The sequence below is a fragment of the Pelodiscus sinensis genome, chromosome 6 (genome assembly GCF_052426305.1).
Source record: "Pelodiscus sinensis isolate ZL-2025 chromosome 6, ASM5242630v1, whole genome shotgun sequence".
NCBI lineage: Eukaryota > Metazoa > Chordata > Testudines > Trionychidae > Pelodiscus > Pelodiscus sinensis.
The window spans coordinates 21,145,461-21,165,105 of record NC_143057.1 but is presented as its reverse complement, the minus strand read 5'-3'; the positions used below and the strand labels follow the sequence as shown (position 1 = coordinate 21,165,105).

General features: G+C 45.0%; 1 protein-coding gene across 12 annotated transcripts in view; it reads left to right on the top strand.

The window, feature by feature from the left end:
• Window positions 1–19,645, top strand: part of ADAMTSL1 (ADAMTS like 1) — a 708,340-nt gene that overhangs the window by 400,903 nt on the left and 287,792 nt on the right. Inside the window, exon 1 of one of the 12 annotated variants that reach the window (XM_075931517.2) lies at window positions 14,339–14,533. The exons of the other annotated variants lie outside the window; for them this stretch is intronic. Within the exon in view, the coding sequence (XP_075787632.2) occupies window positions 14,477–14,533 (57 nt within the window). The 5' untranslated portion in view covers window positions 14,339–14,476. Of the gene's footprint in view, window positions 1–14,338; window positions 14,534–19,645 lie in introns of those variants that run through there. 12 annotated transcript variants of the gene reach the window in all.

Genomic DNA, 19,645 nt, shown 5'->3' with positions numbered 1-19,645 from the left:
GTTCCCCACCTGTACAAATGGGGATAACACTTTCCTAGTTCACATGGCCGTTGTGAGACTAGATTTAGTTGAGGTATTTCAGTTCTGCACTGATAACATTATATGTACATAGATAGACTTAGCAGAAACTGACCCTCACCTGGGTGGTGGCCATGACAAGTCCAGCCCATGGTGGGACATACAGAGCTCCCTGGTTAGAGTAAACTGATGTGGGAGAGCAAGGAAAGCACATGAGAACTGAACGCCTGAATTCAAGGTGCACTGGAAGCCTCATGAAGAAAATCTTGGGCCTGAAGAGCCAGGGGGAATTGCACTCTAGAACTTAATAAATTAGATAACGATGTGGGGCATGTTACTTCGCTTACTTTAAGCTAGTGAATGAGAATTAAAAGGAGAATAGATGGCAGGGTCCCTGCCACAGAACAGCTGAAATGTAAATGCTTCAAAATCAGGCTTGCATGAACCTGAAAGCCCATGCAGTCTGCTTTCACTCTGCTCTAGGCCAAATTCTAGAACAGTCATGCTGCTGGTTTTAATGGGTTTATTGTGGATTTATACCAGTGTAACTGAGCACAGACTTTTTTTTTCTTTTCCCAAAAATGGAATTGTGGTAAGATACTGGATTCCATCCAAAGTACTTTCCTGTTTCCACACAGTGAAAAGTGTCAGTAGGATTGGCTCTATGCCTGTGATGCTCATTGACATAAAGGAGAAATACGTGCTAAGCCTTAACTCTGCAACAGCTTCAGCTCTGGAATTTGGGTTTAGGGACAATCTTGGGACTATTTGCTCCTCAGGTTACTGGAAATCAGGAATGCCACAGAGATGTAGCGTTTGGCTTCTGGCTCTGATAGAGCTGGGGACATTTGCTATATAAGTACCTCAGTCAGTTCTTAGAGGGATGTCTGTGAAAGTGCTGTCTTCCACCCATCCCAGCCAGGTGAAACCAAAAAGCTGCTATTGCAGTTTTATGGAAAGAAAGGTTTTTAAGTTGTTACTGTTTCTTTGTGTTCTCTTGTGAGTCTGTCTGTATCCACCTGTTGTTTCTTGTCTAAGACTTAAATTGTTAGCTCTTTAAAGCTGGTCTTTTGTACTGTGTTTGTATAACCTGGCACAGCAAGCTCCATGGTTGGGTTGCTTAGGTGATACTGCAGTGCAGATAATATTAATTAGATCTGTCTGAAAAGCATAGTGTATATTTTGTGAAGAAACAAACTTTTTAAATGAATTTTCCATCTTTTTTATGGAGGAGAAATTTAAATTAGGAGCAAAAAATAAAATGTTATTTCCAGTGTGACAAGAACGGGGTCAAAATGAGTTTTAAGTTTTAATACAAAATCAAAAGCTTTTGATCAAAATGAAAAATTCCCACACACATGAAAAAGTATTGATGGGAAAAAATTATGACTAGATCGAAGGGAGAGTTTTTATCTGAATCTGGGGACAGAGGTGGATTCGGGCTGACGTTGAAACATGGGAAGATTTTCCTCATTGGTGGTCTTTAATGAGAACCTTTCAGCTGGGTTGTTTTCATGCATTGCAATGCAAAGAATCCTGACCATGCCATGTTTCAGATTATTTGGAATGACACATTAGATCATGCAAGGTTGGGAGGCAATGGGAGGTCCATTTCTTTGACTGACCTTATTGGTCAGGAGTGTCTTTGTCACATTTGTTGCCACTTATTTCAGTGAATATGAGGTAGGGTCTTTGACTTTCAGCTCAGTTATTTAATATAACATAGGCTTTTACCCATTGTGACGGGACACCCCCGCCCCACACTGAAGCCCCTGGGGGGCAAGTCCTGTTCGGGGCATCGGACACAGGGCACCGGTGGTGTGCCAGGTGCTCCCGCACCGCTGCGCAGCTGGCGAGCCCGGACGCCACAGTGAGTAGCGATGGGAGCGTGGCCAGAGGGAGGGGGGAAGTGCGGCCCTGCCCCTCCCCCAGGACATACAAACAAGCTGGCCCCGCCCCAGGGAGGGGGGGAAGTGGCAGGGCATTTGAAAATGCCGCCGCCCGGGTAGGAGAGGAGGAGGGGAGCAGCGTAAGTGGCACGGTTCCAGGAAGCTGGCGCCCCTGACCGGCACCTGCCCCGGAGGCACCCTGTCGACCAGGGGGGAGGTGAGCCGGGGGACCCCAGGTCAGCGGTGGACAGAGGAGAGGAAGTAGCCCAGGGCACAACCAGGAGTGGTTTGTGGGCTGGCGCATTTCGGCTAGGCGCCCCGTCAGCCGGACCGGATCACGGAGGATCCATGTCCTTAGGGCTCCGGGGTTGGGGCCCATGAGTGAGGGCAGGCCCGGGCCCCCCTCTTCCTCTCCGGCCCGGAGAGCATTGGACTTTTTTCCGGCACCTAGAACACGCCTGACATAGGACACGGGACACGAGTTACACCTGGGCAAAGGCGTGGGGGAATCAGCAGTGGCCGAAGGGGGACTGCCCCAAGAGGGCGGGGCATAGCCCCACCCTGGACATGGTCACACCTATACAGTGTATATATACAGTTTACCCATATTCTGCATATATAGCATCAGATGAGTAAATGATCCTTTTATGCCTAAAATACAAACTGAGGGTATGATTCTGCTCCCAGTTATATCATTGACTGTAGTGCAATTGTTCCTGAATTCCTCTTTGTGAGTGAGAAGAGCTGGATCCAGCAAACTGCACAGCTTAAAATAAGCTAGTCTTCCACAGATGCATCAGTAGATCTTCTATCACCAGAGTGATGGGCCTGAGAAATGAAATTCTTTTCCATGTTTGGTTTTGGTTTTAGAGCCCCTAAACTTGTGGGTTCAAATTGGGGTTCCAGTTTAGAGAGAAACGTAGAACACAGGAAAAAAATTGCTTTTTCACCTGTTGAGCTGATGCTGAGAATTTTTTCTGCTCAGCTTAAGGGGAGAAAATTATCTGTTTTATTTAATAATTTCCTGTATTTATTCCATATTGAAACTGTTTAATCCATCAAGTAAAAATTGCTGCTCTTTGCATGGCAAGCTTTAGCACTGAGAAATTCAATATGGAACTCGATAACCTCTTAGTTATTAACATTATGATTTCTTCCAGTATTTTACTGGTTGCTTATAAATACATTTTTGTTACAACATAATAGTGCATTCATGGCCATGATTGTATACAGGTAGGAATTGTTCACTGTTCTCAAACATTTGCAAGAAACACAAACAAAACCATATGTTTCAAATATTTCACCAAATACCTTTTCCATTCATGTGCATGTGTTGCAGAAGTTTGAGCCTGGTGCTGCTCCAACTTTCTACCACTTACCTTCATGTTTTATGACAGTTGTTTTCTTTAAAAAAAAATACATTTATAAATGTGCTTTGACTTAAATTTGGAGGTGGGAAGGCATTTCTGCCCATACTAAATCCTAATCATTATCTTCAAATCAGAGAAGCCATAATGTTTCCAGCTTTTTAAATGTGCCATGCTGTAATCTGTAATGCTTTTTATTTCAAATGCTAATGTGCACTAATATTACTAATTTGATGTTCAGTTCTGCCAGTCCTCCATAGGTGGAATGCTCATTAGGTGTCTAGGGAGTTCCATTTGCAGAAGGACTTCACGATACTGTGACATATGAAAGATGTTAATGACAAAAGGTTTTTTTTAGAATGTTCTCTATTCAAAAATTCTTCCACATCATTTCAAAGTCTGCCTCATACTGTCCAGACATTCTTCCTAATTGTAAGCACTAGAAATGGACCCAAATCATAAACTTGAGTACGCCCCTCCCCTAGATTTTGGAAGCATTTGAAATCTGAATCTAGCTGCTCTGCAGACCAGAATATTGCAAATGGCCTCCTTTACATTGGGCCAAGCACCAGATCCAAAATGCACAACTTAAGCCCTTCTCAACTTTAAAACCTAATTTTCTCTTAATTTATTCCAAATTTTAAATTGTTACTTTTGGCAGTTTCATCTGATTTGAGTGTTGCCCATGTGTGTTTAGCTTTGTTTTTGTTTGTTTTAATAAAAAGTATTGTTTGTGAAAAACAAAAGAGCACACAAAAATTATGTAGACATTGCAAACTTCTGTGGGGGTGATGGGAATGTATATCCTTGCAGAGAAGGTTCAAATGTGTATTTTTTTTAAATCAGTCAGGTATTATAACTTTCAAAGTCCGAACTAGAGCCAAACTCATTTGAAAGCTCACCAGAGGGAAGTGGGGAGAAAGAAATGTGGCCTTTTCTTGTGATGAGCTCCACATAGGCACAAACAATAAGGTCAAAATCATAAGAGTTGGCAGCACTGCACAGGGGTCTGTGTGAATAGTACTCCCTGCAGGATTAGGGCCTTAAATCCTTTTCGTATTATTATTTATATAATGCCATAAGTATGCCTAGCACTTTACAGAATAGAGTGAGACATTCCCTGCCCTAAAGAGCTACCTTAAAGGTAAAATCTTACCTTGTCCACAGAGGCGAGCTTAATATAATCAGTAGTCCTAGTCCCTTAACTGGGACTATGCATGAAAGTAAGTACTGTGTGGTTAGATTGCTTGGGAGACTGGTGTTAGTTCCCAATCCCACCATAGATTCTTGTGTGTGTTTGGGCCAGTCATTTAGTCTCTTTCTGTATCTTAGTTCCTTATTTGTAAAGTGGGGGAAATTAGTATTCACTTACCTCATAGGACTGTTCTGAGGATAAATACATTAAAAAGATGCTCAGATACTATGATATTGAGGAGGCCCATAAGTATCTAAAATAGGAAGCAAGTGTTTCTGGAATTGTAAAATATGCTGTAGTACAATGGATGGCAGGAAGAGGAGGCTGAAGACAGTAAGATGATGTGTTTAGCTTTAGGAATCAATGCACTTTTGTTAGGGTTACAAAACTAATTACTTTTAGTAACTCCAATTTCAGTTGTCTATAACCAGCACCATTAAGTGGGCAATACATAGCTTTTGACAAGCTGATGACTAGACTTTCCCCCATGTGACTAACTAGATATGGAGGAAGGGGAATGATTGGGGAAAAAAGCAGTCAGGTAATCTTTAATGCTCCATCTTTAGTTCTGTCTCCAGAAGTGTCATGATCATTCGTACGGAGCCCAAGACAGCTATCTGATGTTGTGGCATTGCATTGTGTTAATTGATGTACTGGCATTGAAACTGAGCTAAAAGTCTGACCAGAAGAAAGATGGGAGGTTCACAACAAGGAGGGAGAGGTGTTACGGGGATGTAAGGAAGAATGGTGTTTGTGCAATGAAAGGCCAAGTTGGGATAAACCTGATAAAATAGTCATGCCTAAGTTCAATGATGGAGATCTGCTTGTCAATTGTACCTGAGATCCTTCTCCTCAAAAGGATGGAAAAGCAGTTTTGTATTTTCTGTTGCAGAATTACCCTGTTTTGATGTTGTGACTCAGATCTGAAGCATGCTAGCTCAAGATGTTTGGCGAAGCCATTAACTCCCACACCCTACCAGTGGAAAACTATGAATATAACACTATTGTGAAGAGTGCAGTGCAAGTTTTATTAACTATTTTAACATTCATTTCTCTCTCTCTCTCTCTCTCTCTCTCTCTCTCTCTCTCTTTCTGAGGGGAGGTATATTTCTGCTATCGAAAGTTCAATAACTGCGACTGCTGGACAGGGTTGTAAGATAGACAATACAAACAGCCACTTCCTACAAGTCATCTTCTTGATGTGCCACTGACTCCCTTAACTTTTTCTTGATATCTGCCTTATTGTAGGATATCCTCAGAACCATTCAAAAATGGCCAAAGCCATTTGCAAAATAGTAGTTCTGGTGGCTTATAATACATGCAGTAGCCTGCCAACCTCACCAATTCAATCAATGTAGTAAAGCAATGATGGGCAACCAAGGCTATTGAGTGGACCTCATGAGTAGCCCTCCTTCATCTCCATGGACCACAAGACTGTCATAACTAAGATGGTCTCCTGGGATAGGGTAGTTTCACTAACTGCACTTTCATAGATAAAATTGGTGGGATGTGCCAATCGAACTGTAGCAATACTTTGTTTGGATGCAGAGGGAGTGCACGGTTTCCACAGTCACTGTTGTGTATAATCAGCACGCACCTCACTTCACGTGCCCTTGCTTTATTTTAGTAATACCAGTAGAAGGAAAACTAGGTGGACCAAACCCGGCAGAAACTGGCAAACCTACATGCTGGCAACAGTAAACAAAATGTCTCATGGGCCACATATGTAACTCTGATGAGGTTGCTCACCACTGCAATCCAGTCTCAGAGAAGACGAGACACCAACCATTTTCTCAAATAATCTCAACATTTCTGAGGGTAAAGAAGATGCAGTTCTTCATTGTTGGGATAGAATGTGTCATATGATTTAAAGATTTACCATCAGCTTGAACTCTAGTCAGTTTAACAAAATGAGTTGAACATAGATACATACATTGCTGTGTTCTTTTGTCTGTACCTCATGTGGGGTAGAAAGGATAAATATATTAAGGTGCTCAGATGCTATGCTGATGGGAGCCATAAAAATACTTGAACTAGACAGTCTCAATCCAGTCCCCAGGCTTCCTCATTGCAGGTTGCAGGTATTATTTGGCAGTAATTCTTAGCATAAAGGCCAAGGACCAAGTGGGTCTGAAGACTGAACTACCCTTTTACCTCTAGAGCTTATCCTTACAGATATGAGCAAGCATGCATTCATAGTTCAGAGCAATGGTGTGTTTATTCCATGGGGAGACATTTCTTCCAGTATGGAGTGCTTGAACTGGGGCTATGCATCATTTATCCTTCATGGAGATTGTGGTCCACATGCACACACACACACACACACACCCTGTCTCAAGTGCGCGTGCACGCACACACACACATATCCTGTCTCAAGTTCCTTTATAAGCATTGGCTCCTCTTTCACTTACCATGCTTATATAAGTGTCCAACATCCCAGAAACAAATCCAGACTTACATGGCAATCTAAGCATTAACTGAAAAATAAAATAAAAAATATTGGTTGCTGCAGTCCTTATGGGGGGAAAAAAGGAGGTTCTGCCTCTAGGAACAGACAGGTGGCTTCTGAGTGAAAACTGTAACATACTCTCCCCAAGGAGATCAACTCCACAGATCAGTTCACTCTTTCCTGCTATAAAGCATATTGATGTTACCAGCTTTCTCCTTCCTGGGCCAGTTGTTTTTTAAATTAAGCATTGTTAAATCTGGACTGAAGCTTCGGACAGTTCTGACATTCTCCTTCATTTCTGCTCGCCTTTCACATAAGCTGCCATTGCTGTGCAATGCTGCTTACAAACTGATACAGTCTGTTTTAAACACCTGAAAAAGGAACATAGTTAATAGTCAATATGGACACCAGAAGTGGCCATTCTCAGACCTTGTGCGTGGATGCCATGCAGTCGTGATTTGGAGTCCAATTCTGCTCCCATAGAATTAATGGGATTTTTTTTGTCTTTGAGTGATGTGGATTCAGGATTGGGCTGAAATGTCTATGAAATGTAATGCTTTTGCAATGCATGGACCTTTTCTTTGGATTTGATTCATGTGAGTTTTCCAGTCCCTGAGGTTCACTTTGAGTTCTTGGTTCAACTGCATTCAAAGCCAAACTTTCAAAACTGTGACATTTCACCTGGCTTCACGTCAAAACCATGGGTTTTGCATGACTTTATTTTGGAATCAAAATGGACCTAAATTCCTGAACATGGTCTGAGTTGTAAATGTGCAACAAAATCCAAAGTCATGTGAGTTTTGCACCATTCTCTGTTTCATTATGAAAGTCTTAAAAACTCTGCTATTGATTTAAATATCAATCTTGAACAAAAAAAGAACACTTTGCAGCCAAATCACATTTTTTAGGCATCTGAGGATTAGAGACAACACCATTCAGTTGCTGCTAATATACTTTTTATGCCATGATTTTGCATGCAAAATTCCCACTGAAGTCAATGGGAGTTCCATGCACAGAACAATGATGGAGCTATAAATTCTGCATGTGTAGGTTCTAGTTACACTGGTTTTACAGGTTGAATAACTTACCTTTTGAAAGTCTTGCTTACAAAAAATAACCACAACAACTTACCTTTTCCGAAGTTGATCAAGGCATTTTAAGAGTCAGTATGTCTGGAATGGGCATGTGTAGCATCAGTACCGCTTTTCCACTTTAACTGTGATAACAGATAAGTGAATATAATTGTGTTTTGGCTTCAGTCAGAAAAAGGAACTGACATTTTAAAGGGTGTCCCCATTTCTCATTGGTATGTCCCTTACAATTCAGGTAGTCAGGAATTTAGCAGTTTGGTTTTGAAAACTAAAAATATATAAACTGTACAGCAATCCAATGTATTCATCATGACAGTGTTAGGAAATTACAAAACTGAGGGTTGCACAAGCATCCTTAATTCAATCCCCTGCTGTGTATGCTATTATATTGTAATATAATTCATAGGCACGAGATGGTCAAATTAAGGTTGTGCATGCTATCTAGGTTTTGGCATTTCCTCATGTTTGAGCACTTTTGGTTTTGCAATCTTAATATTCTTTTGTCACAGTGTTTTTAATTTTACATAATTTCTTAGGGTACATCTATACTGCATGGTTATCCCTAAATAGCTACCCCACCTCTATACAAGCTGCCTGTTGTTTTGAAATATTTTTTGAAATAATGGGCACGCTATTTTGGCATCCCAGTAACCCTCATTTCACAACGGTTAAGGGATATCTCAAAATAGCACATTATTTGCGTAGCACAAATTGCGTATCTTTTTTCAAGTTTAGGCTGCTGGGTAGATGTACCCTTAGATATTTTTTTTTAAAGCAAACTGAAATAACAGAAATTCCATATAGTGACACCCACTTGGCAGTGCAAGAAGCTTTAGATTTTGCACCTTTCCCTGAAGTTTTACCACATTTGCCCTGTCCTCTTCACCTGTCAATGTCTCACCTTTGCATCCCAGTCCTATTCTCTGATCCTAGCCAGCCCCAGTCTCCTCCATTCCTTGCCCAAGTCCTAGTCTTGACCCTGTGGACTCCTCATTCTATTACTAGTCTCTTTGCCCAGCCAGTCTTCCCCACACATCCTCCAGCTCCCAGTACAGTCTCTTCACTCAGCCAGTCTCAGGGCATGTCTACACTAGGAAATTATTTTGAAATAATAACTCCCAAAATACCTATTTCAGAATAGCGCATCCACATTACAAAACACCATGGAAAGAGCTCAGAATTATTTTGAAATAGCTCATCCACACTGATTGTAGCCTGTATCGCACTTAAAGCCCCCAGAAGCACTCCAGGAAAGGCACCAGGAAAGCAACCACTTCCTGTAGCTGCTTGCTGAGGCTACCTGAGACTCATGCTGAAACACGCTTCTTTCTATGGACTCATTCTTAAGCACCACTTTTCCACTGCCCACCCCCTCGCAGGACACCAAACTCACGCGGCGTGCTGTGCTTGCCCTTCCAGACGCCACAGCCCTGACTACATGGAGCCAGAGCTGCTGAACAGCAGTGACAGGCTCTTGGGCCTCATGCTTCACTTCAAGGCACAGTTCATCCACATTACCCACGTGATGCTTCAGGACTATGACAACCAGCCCAGGCCTGGTGCTTATGATGCACAAATTCCCTTCCATCCCCTGCACATCGGGGAATGCTGCTTCTGGAGGAAAGAAACCAGTTCAGACTGGTGGGACCGCATTGTCCTGCAGCAATGGAATGACCAAGGCCACCTTCCTGGAGCTCTGCGAATGGCTCGCTCCTGCCCTTGGGTGACAGGACACCCACATCCCGCTGCAGAAGTGTGCCGCCATTGCACTCTGGAAGCTCGCCATACCAGACAGCTACTGCTCCACGGGGAATGAGTGTGGTGTGGAGAAATCCATGGTTGGGGCCGTGCTCATGCAGGTTTGACTATATTACTAGGAGGGTGGTGAAACACTGAAATGGGTTCCCGAGGGAGGTGGTGGAATCTCCATCCCTAGAGGTTTTTCAGTCCCAGCTTGACAAAACCCTGGCTGGGATGGCTTAGTTGGGGTTGGTCCTGCTTTGGACAGGGGGCTGGACTCAGTGATCTCTTGAAGTCTCTTCCAGTCCTATGATTCTACATTTCTATGATTCTATAGGTGGTCAATGCCATCAACACCATCCTACTGCAGAAGATCATCGACCCCCATTGTCACTAGCGTTGCTAACCACAGACTTCCCCAACTTCAGGGGGCCATTAACAGCACCCACATCCCCATCCTGGCTCCCAGTCACTGTGCATCCAAATACATTAATAGAAATGGTCACTTTTTGATAGTGCTGCAGGCCCTAATTGACCCCAAGGGCCGGTTCATGGATTTTTACATTGCATAGTCTGGGAAGGTGCACAACACCCATGTATTCTGGAACTCGTTCCGCAGGAAACACACCAGCACTTTTTCTATGACCTCAACATCACGGTCGGGGACATGGACATGCCCGTGTGCATCCTGGGTGATGCAACCTATCCCCTCTTCCCTGGCTGATAAAGCCCTATACTGACAGCCTGGACCCCACCAAGGAGAACTTCAATGCCAGGCTCATCAGGTGCCACATGGCAGTCGAGTGTGCCTTCAACTGCCTAAAAGGAAGGTTCAGGAGTCTCCTTACCTCCCTGGACCTCCGCGATAGAAACATCCCTTACGTGGCAGCAGCATGTGAGAGCAAGGGGAAGACTTTCCTGCCAGGTGGGGGGCAGAGGCTGAGCGGCATATGAGCAGCCAGATACTGCTGCCATTTGGTGAGCACATCAGGGGGCTGTGCTCCTCTGGGAGGCCTTGAGGGAGAGTTTCAGCCAATGCCACCTGTGAGACTCTCCCTCGGGCCTCCCCACAAGCAGCCTTATATTGCCCCTGTGTGTCTTTCCTCTCCCACCCCTCCCATCCCCTGCCTTCCCTTTCCACCTGTCCCCCTCCCCTGCAGACCAAGTAAAAAAGCCTTTTTAGTTTTGAAAAAGCAACTGTCATTTTTTATTTGGGGGCATAGACAACAGAGGAAGGCCTGGGAAAAGAATCTGGAATGAGGGGTGAGGGAAAGAGGAGGGTGTAGAAGGGCTCAGGGATGGGTTTGGGACTGGCGCCTGCCTCAGGTACCTCGGGAGGCTTTGGCTGCCCGGGAGGCTTCACTGCTACATGTTTGCGGGCCCCAGCAGTCCCTTGGGGGTGGGAAGCAGGTGCAGGAGTGGGTGCATGTGCTGGGAGTTGTTGGGGGATGGGGGCAGGAAGTTAGGCAGGGAGTTGGTGGGGAAGGGTGTGAGGTAGTGGCTAGTGCACCACTCCATGCATCCGACCATGCGCTCCATGACAGATGTAATTGAGGGAGCACGTAGCCTTATGCTGGCATGACAGCTGCTCCCGTATGGCTTTCCTCAGCTCCCAGTCAGCCCAGCGCTCCTAAAGGTCAGTGGCCCACTCCTGGTGCTCCTCATCAGCACTCCAGATGAGGGAGTGGAGGTAGTCTATGTGTTCCTGCAGCAGATCCTTGCGGGTTCAGCTCCATCTGCAGATGATATGGGGCCATGCTGATGGCATGGGAGGTGGTGGGCACGGCACACACACAGCTGGCCCAGCTGTGATGAGAAGTGACAAGGGCAGTCATCCCAGGAGCCACTGTGCATGAAGCCTAGCCCTAATCTTGGAGTGGACACCGAGGTCTCGGTTTAGATGATGGCGATGTGCTTCGAGCAAGGCCATCTGTTGCTTAGACAGTCAGCACTTTCCTGTAGGGGCACAGATGTCCCAAGGGAGCCTTGCTATCCCCCATAGCCTGGGAACAAGCATGAATGGGAAAGTGCCAGCCAGGCCAGGAGCCTACAGGTGGGGTGGGGGACTGGGAGGCTCAGCTTCCTACTGTGTCTGGCATGTGCTGGGTCTGGCACTGGCAGTGTACAGGCAGTCCCCGACTTCCGCGAATCCGTCTTACATCGGATCTGCAGTTACGAACGGGGCTTTTCTCACCCTGGAGGATGCGGGTGGCGGGACCGCTCAGACGCGCCGCGGTCCCGCCGCCCGCGTCCTCTGGGGCAAGAAAAGCTGCTTCGCATCTCCCTGGTCTGCTGGGGGGGGGGGGGGGGCAGCAGACCAGGGAGACACGGAGCAAAGCCGCGGAGGACACGGGCGACGGGACAGCCCAGATGCGCCATGGTCCCGCTGCCCGCGTCCTTCGCAGCTTTGCTCCGCATCTCCCTGGTCTGCTGGGCGGGGACGCCCCCAGCAGACCAGGGAGACGTGGAGCAAAGCCACGGAGGATGTGGGCAGCGGGACTGCGGTGCATCTCGGCAGTCCACCGCCTGCGTCTCCCTGGTCTGCTGGGGGGAGGGCCCCCCAGCAGACCAGGGAGACGCGGAGCAAAGCCTCGGAGGACACGGGCAGCGGGACAGCCCAAACGTGCCACAGTCCCGCTGCCCGTGGCGCGTCTGGGCTGTCCCGCTGCCCATGTCCTCCGAGGCTTTGCTCCACATCTCCCTGGTCTGCTGGGGGGGGGGGGGGGCTCAGCTAGTGCGTCCCCCCCCAGAAGACCAGGCTTTTCTCGCCGACACCTGGGGTAGAGCAGCTGGGGTGCTGCTGGGTTGGAGCGGCGCTACTGGACCAACCCGACAGCACCCCAGCTGCTCTGCCCCAGGCGTCCCCAAGTCAGCTGCTGCTGAAACTGACCAGCAGCTGACTACAGGAAGCTTGCTGGAATCAGCCGCTGATCAGTTTCAGCAGCAGCTGACTTGGGGACACCTGGGGTTCTTAAGTTGAATCTGTATGTAAGCCGGAACTGGCGTCCAGATTCAGCCTGTTGAAACTGATTAGCGGCTGATTCCAGGAAGCCTGGGGCAGAGCAACTCTGCCTCGGACTTCCTGTAGTCAGCCGCTGGTCAATTTCAGCAGTGGCTGAATCTGGACGCCAGTTCCGACTTACATACAAATTCAACTTAAGAACAAACCTACAGTCCCTGTCTTGTATGTAACCCGGGGACTGCCTGTACTGAAGAGAGAATTTCGATCCCTGCCCACTGGAGGAGAGGCGGGGTGCTGTGGAAGGTGTGTGTGAGCAGCAGAGGCCACTTTCCAGAGAGAGTGGTACTGGGGTACCCTCTTCTTTCTCCCCCTGGTAAGTTCCCATGCAGGGGATCAGTTTCCTGTGCTTGACTGTGCAGCGCTACTGTGTGTTTCCATGACCCCAGTCTCCTTAGAGATGGCTTATCATGGAAAGGTGTCCTACCACGGAGGCTGGAGTAAGGCAGGCCTGACCAAGAACCTTGTGAGAAGGAGCAAAGGGTTCCTGTGTGAAAGTGTCATGGGACTGAGTGCTCCGGACTGGTGCTCCATGTGCACAAGCTGTTGAGTGAGCCCCAGGTTGAGAAGGCCAGGCAAGGAGCATGCAGTCCTTTGCAGCCCGCTGCCTGCCCCTAGGTGTGTATAGGGAAAGTGGTGGAACTCATCCGCAATGGTAAGGAGGAGAAAATTCTTCTTCATTCTTTGTTTTACAGACCAGCACCTTTACCATGCAGTCATATATGAATGACCAGAGGTGATGGGAGGGGAGAGATGCTACTTTGTGTCTGGGATGAACAGATTTACACAGTTCATGTTCCCTTAAGGCAGGGGTGGGGAACCTCAGGCCCCTCCCCTGGCTTGCCTGGATCTGGTCCCTGAGGCTCAGTCCCACCCCGCTGCCCCGTTGTGGGGCTGGAGCACAGAAAATCTACTAGGCTGGGCTCCCCTAGGCTCTAGTATGCAAGGGGAATATGGGGAGTGTCTTTCTCCTTCTTAGTTGGGGGCCATATCAGAGAGGGGGATTTGGGTTGTTGGTTTTTGGGTTTTTTTGGACTTTCACTTGTGTGTGGCCCCCAACTGATTTTTCTGTGGGTCAGTGGCTCCCGACTAAAAAAAAAAAAAAAAAAAAAAAGTTCCCCACCCCTCCCTTAAGGAATAGAGGAGAACCTTTTTTAAGTAGAATGTATTTTCCTTTGGCCAATTTCTCTCTTTTATGATTAGTGCCCTTTATGGCATATGTTATATATTGACCCAGATTAAGTCTCCCTCCTGAATGAAACAATGCACAGTTACGAAAAACGCTACTGTACTAGCAACAACTACAAACAGCTTGTGGCAAATAAAGGACTAGATCTAGATCTCTTCAGCAGAGTTAACTGAAGGCAGAGCATTTACTTCAGCCTTGCCTCTCTCTCTCTCTCTCTCTCTCTCTCTTATTCCTTCCCGTCTTTCTTTTTCTGTTATACTTTCCCTGGACCCCTTGGCTTTGTTATTCTGCATGTCTGATTAGCAAGAGCCTGATTGGCTGGCTGCCTGCTCAGAGAGAGATTCCATTCAGCTCCCCCCCCCCCCCCCACCTACTCCTTAGTCAGGAAATGTGAGCAGCGCTGATGGAAGCTGATAGGCAGGACTGAAGTGTTAGCACCAGTACTGGATGTGACAGCAGGCAGAGCAGCACTTAGCAGCTTATTCAGTGTCCGATTCAGATTGCGGCAAGGATCCAAGCATGGAATGCTGCCGTTGGGCAACTGCTGGCACCCTGCTCCTGGCGTCTCTGCTCCTGGTAAATGTTATTTCTTTATTTCAATGCTAAACTGTTGCAGTCGAGAGATTCTTTTTTAAAGAAAAATCTTTAAGACCCAGATGAAAAGAGATGATTCTGCAGGTAACAACCCCTCCAACACAACACATGTTCTAGGGGTATGTCTACACTGCAACTGAACACCCAGGGCTGGACCGTGTCAGCTGACTTGGACTCGCAGGGCTTGGGCTGTGGGGCTATAAAACTGCAGGGTAGATGGCTAGGCTCTGGGATACTATGAGGGCTCTTGCCATATAGGTGGCTCCAGATAGAATCAAAAGGTGAATGTTGGCATAGATTATATAAATGTGGGGAAAGATGAACTGTGAAGTGAACTGTAGGTGCTTGGAATTTGGGCAAAAGCTTTTTTTCCTCTGTTGAAATCAAACAGTAAAACCTTGTCGTGTTCCTGGAGTTTTATATACTAGGGGGGTTGGGTTTTTCTGCTATTTCTAAAAACTATTTTTTCCTCTGCAAATTCAGAGGAAACCAGGTACGTCATGTCCTGAGACTTCTGCAACCAGCTTGGATTATCTCTGATAATTACTGTAAGTCATTAGAGAGACAAGTTAACTCTAAGTTTTGGAAGTAAAGTATTGTTCGGTGATCTCAGGTGTACATTAGAGATACCAAATTTGTGATGGTGGTTGTTTGGTGGATGATGTTTGTTTATTTGATTGTGTCTCCCAGTGAGACTGATAAGATGCTGTACAGCTGAATACCATTGCTGCGCTGTTTGATTGAAAGTAAATGTTCCGTTGTGACTCATACTTAGTTTTATGGGTATAATCTGCACGTTTACTCTCCAAAAAGTTTGCAGTGAAAACATGAACAGTAATGCACACACTTTTAACAGGAGAGTGTCCTCGACATGCACAACAGCTAAATCTCACCTGGAGATTAGATTAATTATAATAATAATATAATAATAATAATTAATAATGATGCAATATAAAAACTTGTATTTTTAAAACATTAATTTATGAACTTTGACTCTAGTGCAAAGTTCATATTCGATATACTTAATAATTGAAGAATCATTTTATTTCAAAGTTCATTGTCTATTTCCATTAAGATCAATCTGAGCTTATGTCTTCACATACATATGAATGAAAAACTGTGCTAGTTATTGTACATTAAAGTTAATGATGATATCCATGAGAGTGTCAGAAATAATATATCCCTATTCAAAATGCATGTGGTGAATTTTTATTAGGTCTCTACAACATCTATGCACAGATCATTAAATACGAGTATCCACAATAATTGTAATTACAAGTACCTTCCGCAAAAATAATTGTGGTTAAAAAAAGGCTCTTTGAAATACAAAATGAAATGCAAACCACACAAATTACTGCAGAGAGGCATGAGAAGTTTAAACATACTCTCCTTTACAAATGAAAAGTGTATTAGCCTGGCAACTGTTATGCATTATGAACCAGATCCTGCAGCCCTAACTCAAGGAAAAGCCATAGTTTTTCCTATGTTAGGACTGAGTCAGAGTTGTAGGATTTGACTCATGTTAATACTCTACTCTCTCTACTTGTACTTCCTTCACTCCACTGCTTGTGAATTGTGCACTCAGTCTCTAATTCAGGAAAATAAATAGTGCATTCTGCTGCCAACTATTATGCATTATATTTAATACTATACCAGTTTGTGTGATTTTTTTTTTTGCCCTTCTCCTCCATCAGAGATTTAAAAAAAAAAATTAAACTCTTTGTGTCTTAAGAACAGTGACATGAAACAAGCAAAACTCTTTTTGAGTTGGAGCATTTTTTCTCAGCCCTTACTTGGCAAATCCCTTATTTGGTTTCAGTGAAAGTTTTGATTAAGTAACAACTACAGGATTTTGACTTAGATGTTAATATGTAGGAGTGTTGGGATATATTGATCTATGTGTATTGCCAGAATATACCAGACAGTAAATTCTTACAGGGACTGATGCAAAACCCATTGAAATTAATTAAAGACTCCCCTTGACTTCAGCTATACGTAAAGGCAGAGCTTGGAACTGTAATTAAAAAGTAACTTCTCCGTCTTGCAAAAAGTTAGCACCATGGTCTGCATGGGTGCACCATTAGGGAAGGTTGGCACATGTCAGATGCGACACCTGCATCCATCTAGCTGCAGTGCTAGTCTCCCTGCCTCCTCACACCATAGACCAGTTTGTATCCTCTAAAAAGATGTAGCAAAGGGTTGTCCTCCAGGGCTCCTTGGAATTAAGTCAGTGCAAAATCATTTGGAGTTCAATGGGGTATTTTTCCTGAGGAAGGACTGCAGGGTCAGGTATTTAACCAGTTAATTGCACTGGGACTCAGTGCTCAGCGTCTGAACCTGTAACAGTTAAAGCAAACTCCATACTTATTTGAAATATAGATTTTCTCTCTCCAGACTGAGGTGAGCTATTTGGGGAATTTTGTCTCATTGACTTTTGCAATCTGAGGAAGTTGTAACACAGCTCTTTTAAGCGAAACAAAAATGAGCAGGCATTCTGTTCCAAAGATTTCCCTTTCTATTCATTTAAAAGTAAAAACCAATCACAAGCAAACCACAATGTCTAAGACCGACCATTGACATGAGTGTTCATCCAAACTTGAAGTCAAGCCACTTCTTGTCAGAAAGATGTTTAATCAAATTTGCATTTGCTCTTTTTGTTTCTTTTTTAGTGGTTTTTAGCTCTCTGGCCTGCTATTGTGGTAGTTGTGCAGGAATAATACTAGGAACTATAATAAAGTACATGTGTCTCTAGAATTTCTTTTTTTCCCCTCTACACTAATTTATACATGGAAACTAGTCAAGCACAATAGTTCATTCCTTTCAGGTTCTCTGGCACTTTCCTCCTCTATTATTTAACTTGATCTGTCTTGGATGGCCATAAGTACAATTAGCCTGTGGAATGAATGTTAAATTCTTTGTTTATAGCTGAATGTAGAAAGGTTGACTCTGTAATTTCCCTTCACATGCCCATCACTTGTATGTCTGCCCATCTGTTTCTACATTTATAGCTTTATAAGGATGGATTTTCCTGTGTGGCCTCTAAAACTGCACACACATACTTTCTATGCACGCTCATTTGTGTGCAAACTGGCATTTGAACACTCCAGGCGGGTTGGAATGCTGAACTACACAAGTAGTATATACAAAAGCAGGCTCTATTCATGCAAATGGGATGCACTCAAAACTTTACAGTATTGGTTTATAAAAACGTAGCTAATACACTCTCAATCTGAATGTTTGATGTATAGACACATAATAAACAATTTTCTTCATGTGACTGGCCAAGTCACTAGTAAGTGTGTATAATATGACATTTTCTTGATATCTTGTTGTAAAGTTTAATGTACAGACTTGCTTTGGTGAACATTTCCAATTTGCTTTTCCAAGTGTATCATTTGCTGTCCCACCATTAACTGAGGGCAAGGATTTGTGGGAACTTCTGTAATCAGATGAACTGAGGTAGTGGTGATTCTGTTCTTAGGATGCAAATCCTTACTCAGGCAAAACACCCATTGAATTTAATGAGATTTGGTCCGGAATAAAAACTATTAGGCTAGTTCAGTGGTGTCACTCGTCTCTTGAGGATTAGAGGTTGAATTTTTTGGATGGTTTCATGTGTTTTGCATAAGTCAAAGGTCTGGCAAGAGAAAATAAAAAGGGCCATGCAGTAAAACATCCTAGAGAACCTGGACCCTAGAATATATTAAGCCATAAACATGTTGGCTCAGACACTGTGTGTTAACTGAATGAATTAGTCAATCAATAATTATCGTAATGGACCAATTAATTAGTGTAATGCTTGAGCAGACCTCTCATCAACAGGAAATAAGAAACTTTTCAAGGAGAGTTCTACATAATATATTCTTTCATTTAAACAGATCTCTTGCCCTTGTGGTTGTGACGGTAACCAGTCAAATGTGAACCATGAATATCTGGTGTAACGCTGTCTGTCTGAGACTGCAGACAGCTGCATTGCCTCTGCTGTTGCTATTAGCTGCTTTCTCAAACTGCTCTCTCAAACTGCAGTCTGTTGGCAGCAGTGAAAGTGATTTAGAAAAAGGAAAAATTAGGTCAATTTCACTCTTCTATGGTCGTGAGTATTAGCAGAGGCCAGCAGAGAAACAGAGGTAGGGAGAAGGCTAGAACAGAACATTCATTCCCATAGCAACAACCAGGAAGTTGACCCAGGAGTAGAGTCATGATTGCCCACCAGTTGCTGCAACCTGGATGCTCTGGGTCAAATTGGCAACAGAGAGAGGGAGAAAGAGACTGTTCCATCTTTCTTTCAGTAGCTCGAGAGCCTTGTGGAGGCAGCCCTCAAAAGTATCCACAACCTAGTAGACAAGTTGGAGTCGTTAAAATAGAGCTGAGGGACAGCACCCAGGTGGGAATCACAACACTTTCCCCTTTGCTAGCAGTTGTGGAAAAAAACCAGTTGGCGTCTCACATGGCCATTGCCTTAGTCAGTGTGCATCATTTTTCATATCAGTTGCTGGCTACTAGGCTTAGTCCATTCAGTTTTAGGCATCTGGTAACATTTCCAAACTCTGTATGTGGGTGCAAAGATGGGTAGAGCCCTTCCTATCCGTGGACAGATGAGTGGATACCTGTGCAGGGCTCTACTCCTCCCTCCTCTGCCCAACCGCTAGGGAGAGAGGGAGGGTATCTCTGACAGCAGGGAAGGGATGCAAGAAGCTTCTAAATCTCTCTGTCCAAGGGACTGAGTGACAGCCCCACCCAGTCCCTCTATTTCTTCCCACCTACCCCTTCCTCCCTGGTGAGCACCCCTTCCAGGTCCCCCTGGGGGACACGTGCTGCCTGCCCCACCCCACTGTTCTGTGTTGCCAGCTAGTGCAGCTGGGAACATGCATGGGGGAGGCAGCTGATTTCTGGGAGAGGAGGAGAGATTCCAGCAAAACAGCCTGGTTGCTCCAAGAGGGGAGGAGCCCAGCTCCATAGGGCTGGAGCTGATGCTGTGGGGTGCAGCAACCTGGGCACCAGCCATTTCCTGGGCAACAGGGACATCCCCCCCACCATGGGGATTGGAGCAGGCAGAGCCCCACTGTGATCTGACAGAAGCTGCTGCTACTGGGT